Here is a 10,306-nt window from a genome sequence, read left to right as displayed (position 1 = left end):
GTGTGCTTGTTCAGGCCCAAATCCACTAACCTAGTCTTTTCATGAGAAAAATAGCAAATAAATTCCAACTGAAGAACATGCTTCCAAGGTCCTTGAGGGCAAGGACATCTGAGACGCTGTCACAACCAAAGGAGCTGTGACGATTAATACAATGCAGTATTCTGAAGGAGATACTAAAACAGGAAAAGGACAGCAGATGAAAACTAAGGGCGTCTGAATACAGCACTAACTGTAACAAGTGTACCATACTAATGTGTAATGTGCAGTGAACAGGAACTCTGCTCTACCTTCACATTTTTTTTTATGAAAACCTAAGAGTTCCAACATGGAAAATTTATTTAAAAAGAAATTCTTTTTATAAACATTTGTGTTCTGCACATAAGGAACCCCACCAATTCATCAAACCAATTTATATTTTCTATATTTTACAATGGCAATTATCAATAGTTATGTTCAGCTGCCAAAATGTCTACAGGAGGAATTCCACTGTAATATATTCCTGAATATTATCATCCCATTGAGATTTCCGTATCTCAATGTAGGCAAATGTCATACTAACAGTGCTTTGCTGTTGTAAGCCCGTTAAACTTAGTTGAAGCTCAGATGTTAACCAAGAGAGATGCATTTCATTTTCTTTCTGCTCCACCATCTAGCAAATGTGCATGTGCTTTTGGTGCAGGAACTCTACACTGTACTGTGTTTGAATCTCTTTACTCTGTGAAAATTTCTTAATTATGACACATTTTTAAAGAATATGTTTTTAACTAGAAAGATTTTACCATTTTTCGAAAAAAGGGCAACAAGAACAGGGTTCAAATTGTTTCTTGACTAAAGACAACGAACCAAGCGTTTGCACAGTCTATTATCTCTCTGCAGAAATATATTTGAATAAAGGCTCAGAGATGCTAGGAACATCAACGTTTAGGATCCTAATTTGATCACCCTTATGAGTACTATAATTTGATAGTACTCATTTGTAAATATATGTCTCAATGTTAATATTGTAACTATATGTCTCAATATCCTGAAGTCTAAAGGGCACGTGCCAATTCTGAACTCTGGAAAACAAATCTTAGGATCTAAAGTGGGAAAAAGGTAAGGTAACCCTTCGGACTCTGTTCTATAATATTGTACCAACTACTCAATTATAAGCTTAAGCCCATGCATGGTAGTAATATACATTTATCAATCTGTCATACAATGTGGTTCCCATTAATAGACTGACCCTAGATATTTATTAGTGCTTTAGTAATTAGTATACATACAGCTTGGAACTTGCATACCCCAAGTCAGGAAAAATCCTATATGAAGATAATGATAATAGGAAAACCTACATGTTATCTTGAAAAACACAAGTAGGCCTTAACTTATGGAGAATTTATGGCCTGGAAACAACAAGGTAAATTAAAAAAAAAAAAAACAGAACTATCAAAATATGAGACTAGAACCACTGTGTGCATGGCATTAACTGGCAATGGCCATAAGCACATTCTACCTACTTTGTCCTCGACTATAGATGAATTTTGAGGATAACATATAAAATTGGACAAATATTGCAACCAATCACATAATTTTTTTTCTTTAATTTGGTTTACTAGTGTGATCCCTGGGAGGAGTGTACAGGTCTGTAAGGCCTCAAGGAACTATCTGGAGAAAGAATTGAACCCGTATTTGCCTCATCTGGATAGAAGTAGACAGGACCCCTTCTAGATGGTAGAGTTCTAGGATTTAGATAGAAAGGACAGCCACAGGAGGTAGTAACCTAAAGTGTTCACGCTAGAACTTTCAAATATCTGCCAAGAGAAAAGGTTTAGTACGAAGACAACCTTTAGGCAAGAGGCTGCGTCCAATTCTACTGACACAGAGCCCCTCCCCTGTTTGCCAGGAGACGGGATATGCCACATGGAGGTAGATCTGAGGTCCAGGGCCAGGAACAGAGGGTTTTCTGCCCCAGAGAATATTAGGAACAGTCTGATTGGGCAACCAAATGTATATTATGCATCCTGCTGTTACGCCTAAAATAAAATGGCTTGGGGATTGATAGCAGTTCATATGTCAGTGTCGGAAAAACAATCTTTTCTATCTCACTAAAAACAGAAGAAGGAGAGCCAAAAAAAATGGCACGAAGTAAACAAAATTCCTTTAGTGCAACCCCTCACCTCTGTATAACATGCTCAGTGTGCAATTTCTCTCGGGTAATCAGATGAATGGTTGCTTCATGTAAACAAAAGAATCAACAGTACAATGTAACCCATCGAGAGCACCTTTGCAACAGGCTGCCCTTTGAATGAGGTTTGGGATTAACAGCAGTGCTAACACCTTATCCAAATAATTGCTCACAGGGTCCTCCCAGGTTTGCTTTTTCCTGTCACAGCCCAACACCCTTTCCTAGGATCCTTCTCCCTATTGATCTGTCTTTCTGTGCTTTGAATATTTGTCCAAACTTAATCTAAAAAGAATGTAATTGTGCCATAAAACCTTTTATAATAATTATAAAGGAGCATGAGGAGGAAGAGGAGGTCGAAAAAAATCCCTTCATTTCGTTGATGGACTTCAAAAAGGAGGGCTGGTAAACCAAACTGGTAAGAACAAGTAAAACTGGATCTACAAAACCTTTGGGGTTAGAATGAGACTCTGTATTTCAGACTCAATTCTCTGTAAATATGATCAATCAACACCGTTATGCCCCTTGTACCTATGACTTTGAAAAAAAAACCCTCATTTTAGGACATCACTAAGTGACTTTAAGTACTGGTTACAGTATATATAGATATATATAGATATATATATACTGTAAACTTATCCGTATATATATATATCTATATATATATATATATATCTACATAGATATATATATACGGATAAGTTTTATAAAACAAGAGAAAAGGGGGGAGCAGCGGATATTTGTTCACAGCCTTGAGTTTGATTCCTGTTTTGTTTGTTATTGTAGGAAAAATGTCTATAACATAGTATGAGGGATCAGGGAGGGCAACCATGGGCGCCGCACTAGAATTCAACCCAGGAAGAGGTTGACAAAACTGAAGTCTGGACAGTGGAGAGGTGAAAGCGGAATATGAAGAGCCACATGGAGACCAGCTAACTGTTTCTCCAGTCTCATCAACCCGGCTCAGTAGGCTGTTCTAACCCCAATCACAGGGGCAAGTTGTAGTCAAAGAGGCAAACATAGTCTCGACCTCAGCACACACTCAGGAGACCAGTGCAGCACGTCTGTTGTGGCCAGGGATATTCACATGGTGTCATGGCGCCGGCGGTGTAGGGACAAGTGGTCAGATCGAGAAAAACTGCGGTTGCAGTCTGTGCACCTGAACGGCTTGATGCCCGTGTGCTTACGGAAATGGCGAGTGAGCTCATCCGAGCGAGCAAACTTCCAGGAGCAGCCGTCCCAGGTGCATTTGTAAGGCTTCTCTCCTGCAGGGGGAATACGGCAAAATTAAGGTAATCAGCAAATGACTTGCTAGCAGAAACACAGCAGAATGCATAGTTTATATTTATATCAAAGCTCGAGTCCAAAAGTAAGACAGACAATCACTGTAAAGGGGTACTCTCATTCACCTTTTTAATTAGTTAGCTTAATAAATAAACATCATATTGCTTGTCTTCTACAAGTTTCAAAATACGCACATACTGTGGACTGGTTAAATCTAGCTCATTAGCATATGCATTATTTCACACACTGTCTTTTGTAGCGAGGATACTTAAAAATCTACTCAACTACACAGTGCTGTTTGCAGAAGGTCTAAACTTAGGTTGAAACAGTAAAGTGGAGAGAAACAGTCTTTGAATCCTGCTTCTACCACACTAACCGATAGTAAACAGTAACTTTGCCCTGGCCAAGTGCATTTTCTCAAATCTAAACAGAAGCAGAAATATCTCACAAGGTTGTTCAAAACATTTTAAAAGGTAGGCAGTGGAGGCTAGACATAGGAAAGCCTGCCGGCACTCCTAGCACTCAAGAGGAAGAGGCAGGAGGAACAACATTACACATTTGAGGCCAGGCTAGTCTACATAGTGAGTTCCAGGCTATGCAAGGATATATAGTGAGGTACTCTCTCAAAAAGAAGAAAAAAAAATTAGATTGCTAGTACAAACTGTATTCCCCTAGCTGTGACCAAATGCCTGGCAAGAAGCAAGCTAAGGAAGAAAGGACTTATTCTGGGTCATGGTTTGCAGGCATGCAGTTCATTAAGGCAAAGTAGACATGGTTGCAGGAGGCTCCATCATGTCAGGTGCTCAGTTCAGTGTGTACTCACATCTCTGCAGATCAGGAAGCAGAAAGAGGAAAGTCGGGCTGGGCTGTAAGCCTACCTCCCAGAGATTCACTTTCTACAGCCAAGCCCCAACTGCCAAAATTCCACAACCTCCCCCAAATAGCACACACAAGCAGCTGGGGGCCAAGTTTTCAAACACAGGAGCCTGTAGGCGGAATCTGACATGCAAGCTGTAACACAAATCCAGGTGGCTGCCACTTTCTACTCGACTACTCGAGTCTAGCTATAGTCTTTCATCGGATCCTTCCTAATGGCTGATCTGAAATAAATCCATCGATAACAAGAGCACATGATTCAATGGAAAGAGCACTCAGATGAAGCTTGCTGGCTCCTCTGTCCGGTCATAAACTCCTCCATGGAGAGGAATGGGGAGAGCTATCAAGCTCCATGCTCCGAATCTTAAGGTTAAAACTGGATTATATGTGGGACATGTATGACCAGGAGAGGGAAAAAAATGGAAAAAAAAAGTAGTACAGGAAGAACTACCAAAGCACAATCCCATTATATGCATGGGTCATATACCACACACTTATACACTCAGGATAAAGGAAACATCGACACATTGAAACAGAAATTATAGGAAAAGTATCAACAATGCGAAAAGTGAAGATGAAGGATGGTAGGAGACCTTTTTTTTTTTTTTACAACTTTTTGCACTGTTTGAATACTTTAAATCATGATGTAGACATATATAACATATATGATAGACATCATATATATTATAACAACAACAAAAAAAAAAATAAGCCAGGACTGGTAGTGAACACCTGCAATCCTAGTCCTAAAGAAAGTGAGGTAGGAGGTCCAAGAATTTGAGGCTAGTCTGTGTTCCTAAGTGAGAAGGTATTGCAAAAGTTAATTAGTTGGGGCTGGAGAGATGGCTCAGTGGTTCTGAGCACTGGTTGCTCTTACAAAGGATCTAGGCTCAATTCTCTGCACCCATATGGTAACTCACTACCATCAGTAACTCCAGGTCCAGGGGATCTGATGCCTCTTTCTAGCCTTTGTGGCACCAGGCACACACATGGTACACAGGCATACATATATACAAGGGAAACAGCCATACACATACAATAAACATAAATAAATCTAATTTTTTTTCAAAATACGGTTTCTCTGTGTAGCCCTGGCTATCCTGGAATTCATACTATAGAACAGGCTGGTCTCAAACTCAGAGAGATCCTCCTGCCTCTGCCCCCTGAGTGCTGGGATTAAAGGTGTGCATCATTACCACCCAGCCAAAACTTTATTTTAATTAAAGGAAGTATGCTATGTGAACAAATACACATTAACTGTGGATAAACGCAGATCACAAATCATAGTAATATTTGTTTTTTTCCCTTTATATGCTTCTCTGTTTCTCATCTACTAGAATGAGTATTATTTTATAATAAAAGACAATAAATAATGCAGACACAGAATGTATTAGGATTCTAACAGTCTTTGCTCTTCTATCCCTCTTTTCCGCATTATAAAATTTCTGAGGCATTTGCTTTGTGCTGTTTTAAAGTCTGGTGGCAATCAGATTTGCATCTTCTCTTTTAACTTACTGCTTGCCGCCTACTAACCCTCTTGAGTGTTCACTAATTACTTAGTAGATAATGGGCGACAGAATTAAATCTGGTCCATCTCACAGGTTTGGAGCATTACCAGGAAACTATTTGGTTGATTAAAGATGTTAGTTCCTGATCATTTCAGTATTCAGAAACTGCTGCATTAGCCTCTAAGAAGAATGGCACACAGCCGAAAGCATTAAAGACTAAAGACAATCTGGGTGTAGTGGTACACACCTTTTATCTCAGACCCACAAGACTCCACAGGGAGACCTCTGAGTTCAAAGCCAGCCTGGTCTATATAGTGAGTTCTAGGCTAGGCAGTGCTACCCTGTCTATCTCTTTCACCGAACAAAAGAAGAAACTGGTAGGTTATGCAAGACTATTAACATCTAGAAAGAACAACAGGATATCAGAGAATGTAGGAAGTGCAAATGAGTTTTTTTTACTTTTATTCAACATAGTAGTAGCCTATCTCCACACTCCACAACAGTTTTGCTATGTATAGACTTTATTGTAACTGCTCAAGGATTTCTCCTAGGAGCTCCTATTTTCACTAGACCCAGATGAATAATAACTAACGTGTTAAGGTAGTGCCACCGTGTGGCAATCTGAGCTCACTGCTAGAACACTCAGATTCAAAATAGTTCAGGACGAAGTCCCTCTTTCTATTTCAAGATCTTTGCCTTTTATTATGGTTAAAGAAGCTTTTGTTCAGTGTCATCTAGACATCAAAACTTGATGAGGACACATTAAAAAAAAAAAGAAAGCAAACAAGGTACAGGACAACAGCCTTGATGAACACAGACACAAAAATCATCAATAAATTATTTTCAACTCAATTAAACAGCATATCAAAAATAATAAGCCATGGTTAACTTGATTAAATTCTGGTGTGCCAGGATGGATCAACATACACAAATCAATAAATGTAACATAGTACATAGATAGGATCAAAGATAAATATGCCATGATAATCTCCATAAATGCAGGACAGGACTCTGATACAGTTCAACATATAGTCATAATATAAGCCTTGAGGAAATTAAGAATAGGAGGATCACACCCCAACATGATAAAGACTATCAGCAAGTCGATAGCCAGCATAATATAGAATGAGGACAAACCGGAAGCATTTCTTGTACAATAAAAAACAAGGCAAAGATGTCTATAATCCATACTCCCTTTAAATACAGTGCTTGAAATTTTATGCACAGCAATAAAACAAAATGAGAGAGAGAGAGAGAGAAAGAGAGAGAGAGAGAGAGAGAACTGAGATGGTCTTCTTCATTTGGTAAAGGTGCTTGCTGCCAAGCCTGACAACCTGAGTTTTATTTTTCTAGTGATAAGAATACAGGTGATACTCAAAAGGAAGCAAAAATAAAAGCAGAACCCGATACTGAGTAGATACCGTTATGACTGCTCTGCGTCCCTTTATCGTCACTTCATTAGCTCTATGCTGTAAGCGATGAACCTGAATGGCTTCCTAAACCCCTTTCCAGCACTGCCATGACTCTGGTTCTTACAAGATATATAATAAAATGATGTTGAAAATGTATGTGCACTGCAGTCTTTTAATTTTATTTTCCCTTCCTTCCTTCCTTCCTTCCTTCCTTCCTTCCTTCCTTCCTCCCTCCCTCCCTCCCTCCCTCCCTCCTTCCCTCCCTCCCTCCCTTCCTTTCTTCCTTCCTTTCTTTTTGTTTTTTAAGACAGGATTTCTCTGTGTAATAGTTCTGCTGTCCTGAAACTCACTCTGTAGACCAGGCTGGCCTCGAATTCTCTGCCTCCTGAGTGCTGGGATTAAAGGTGTGTGCTATCACTTCCTGGCTCACTTGAAATTGATATGGATGTACAAAAGACCTAAATAGCCAAAGCAATCTTAAACAAAATGTTTATGATATTAATGCTGAAGGTATTACAAAATATACTACAGAGCAATAGTAACAACAACAAAAATAAAACAGTGCTGGTAAAAAAAAATCAGACACATAAACCAATGGAATAGAATAAAGAACCTAGAAATAAACCCACATGTCTACAGTCATCAAATTCTTGACAAAAGAAAAAAAAATTATGTTTTGGTACAAAATAACCCCAAGAGGTTATGTGGGGCTATGTGTTGATGACTTGTCCCTAGTTGGTAATGCTAGAAGTGACTGGATTATGAGGGTTATAATCAATGCTTAATCCATTGATGCTCTTAAAACTTTACATTATTCACAAGTGATGGAAAACACAAGACAGCGCCAGCATAGAGGATGGGAGCATGAAGATATATATACTCAGAAAGCATATCTTGTTCTTGGCCCTTCTTTGTTCATCTGCGTCTCTTGTACACCACCATGTGGTGAGCCACTCTCTTCCCTGACATGTTTTCTCCACAATGTTCTGCTTCACCGGAAGCAACAGAGGCAGGTGGCCACACACTAAAACTAGAAACAAAAATATAATTTTCTCTTTAAAGTTGATTTGCTCAGCCAGGTAGAGGTGGTGCACACCTCTAATTCCAGCACTTGGGAGGCAGAGACACATGGAACTCTGTGAGTTTGAGGCCAGTCTGGTCTACAGAATGAGTTCTAGGACAGGCTACATAGCTACTGGGAAACCCTGTCTTGAAAAACCAAAAGAAAAAAAAAGTTGACTTGTTTAAATATTTAGTTACAATGATGAGAAGTATCTAATGCACACATATTGGGGAAGATCATCTTTGACAATAACTGGTGTTAAGAAAACTAGATACCCACATGGGAAGCATTGAAAATATATCCCTATTTCTCACTAAACAAAACTAAACTCACAATGGCATAGAAACTAATGTTAGAACCATAATTTTGAAACTTAGAGGAAAATATGTAAAATACTTCAATGTCTCTAAGAGCTCAGGAAATAAACTCAAGATGGGGTGAAAAATTAAAATGCATCTGCAGAATAAAGAAATAATCAGCAAAAGACACAACCAATAACGTGAGAGAAAAATCTCTGCTAGTTACGCATGAGAGAGGATGAATATTCAAAATACGCAAAGAAGTCAATATAATAGCAAATGAGTAATTCACTCACTAAATGGGAAAATCATGTGGACACTCACTACTGAAAAGAAGTACAAATGTTCCAGTAAATACATGAAAATATGCTTGGTTTTCAGCCATCGCAGACACATCAAAAGAACCCATATGCTACCCTAGCCTAGTCAGAATAGCTAGCATAATAAATAAACAAATATAGCACACTATGGTAAGAAGAATATGGAGAAAAAAATTCCTGGTATACTGATGGTACAGCATGGAGAATGCTTAAGCAAAACTCAAGAATATGATGGGTTTGGTATTGGATGCTTATAATCCCAGCACTTGGGAGATGAAGGCAAAAGTATTAGAAATTCAAGGTCAGTCTCAGCTACATAGCAAGTTTGAGGCCAGGGGTGGCTACATGATATCCCATGTCAAAAAAAAAAAAAAAAGTGAACAACAAAAGAAAACAAAACAAAAGCTCGAAGGGACTGGTGATGTAGCTAAGTTAGTAGAGTGCTTAGACCATGCATGATGCCTTGGACCTATTGACTACATGGCACTGTAAAACTAGGCACAGCAGCACATTCATTTGGACGGTACCAGGCTTTCTGTTTTGCTGGACTGTTCTTGGTGTTAGGATAAGAAGAATAGGATGAAGGGCCGGGCGGTGGTGGCACACGCCTTTAATCCCAGCACTCGGGAGGCAGAGGCAGGTGGATCTCTGTGAGTTCGAGACCAGCCTGGTCTACAAGAGCTAGTTCCAGGACAGGCTCCAAAGCTACAGAGAAACCCTGTCTCAAAAAACCCAAAAAAAAAAAAAAAAAAAGAAGAATAGGATGAAAACCCATAAGTGATCTTCTCTTCCTTGTAGTTTTTCTCTCTCCCTCTAGCCTCCTCTATGTATGCAGGTGTGTGCTGGAGCTGGGACAGTGTGGGGGCGGAGTGAGCGACAGACCTGTATGGATTCTGCGGTGAGCTTTCAGGTGCGAGCTTTTGGTGTACACTTTGCTGCATCCAGCAAAGTCACACTGGTGAATCCGTCTTCTCTTTAAGTCGAGAGAGTCTTCTCCTTGCATTTGGACCATCGTTGCTGGTCTAAGTAAAGGAAGAAAGATTAAACTAATTGCAGTAGTGGGATTTCAGACCATTTTATCATTTATGCAAATTCAATGCTAGCTCCCTAAGAGAAGAAATAGCTGGAAGAATGTAAGCAATTCTTTCAAATAGGCCAGTCTGCTTAGGAAATGCAACTCACTGAGAAAGCACTGGAGGTGGTAATTTTTCTTTGAGTAGCTACGATGTCAAACGGTGTGAACATTTCACTTCAACATGTGCCATTATCATGCTTAACAAAATGTATTTTTCATATAACATGTTTGCTCATGAAAGAGATAGCTTGATAGAGGAAGCCATTATGGGGTTAGGGAGAAACTGGTGCTAGGGAAATTCCCAG

General features: G+C 39.3%; 1 protein-coding gene across 2 annotated transcripts in view; it reads right to left on the bottom strand.

Annotated features, from left to right (window-relative positions):
- Window positions 1–2,892: 2,892 nt before the first annotated feature.
- Klf8 (KLF transcription factor 8) overlaps window positions 2,893–10,306 on the bottom strand; it is a 153,939-nt gene continuing 146,525 nt past the window's right edge. For both annotated transcript variants that reach the window (XM_057760150.1, XM_057760151.1), the window contains exons 5-6: window positions 9,809–9,948; window positions 2,893–3,429 (exon numbers count right to left, since the gene is read on the bottom strand). In XM_057760150.1, the coding sequence (XP_057616133.1) occupies window positions 3,248–3,429; window positions 9,809–9,948 (322 nt within the window). In that variant the 3' untranslated portion in view covers window positions 2,893–3,247. The remainder of the gene's footprint in view (window positions 3,430–9,808; window positions 9,949–10,306) is intronic.

Source organism: Chionomys nivalis, chromosome X (assembly GCF_950005125.1).
Source record: "Chionomys nivalis chromosome X, mChiNiv1.1, whole genome shotgun sequence".
NCBI classification, from domain to species: Eukaryota; Metazoa; Chordata; class Mammalia; order Rodentia; family Cricetidae; genus Chionomys; species Chionomys nivalis.
Note: the sequence above shows the minus strand (reverse complement) of the source record. Positions and strands in the feature narration are given on the sequence as shown.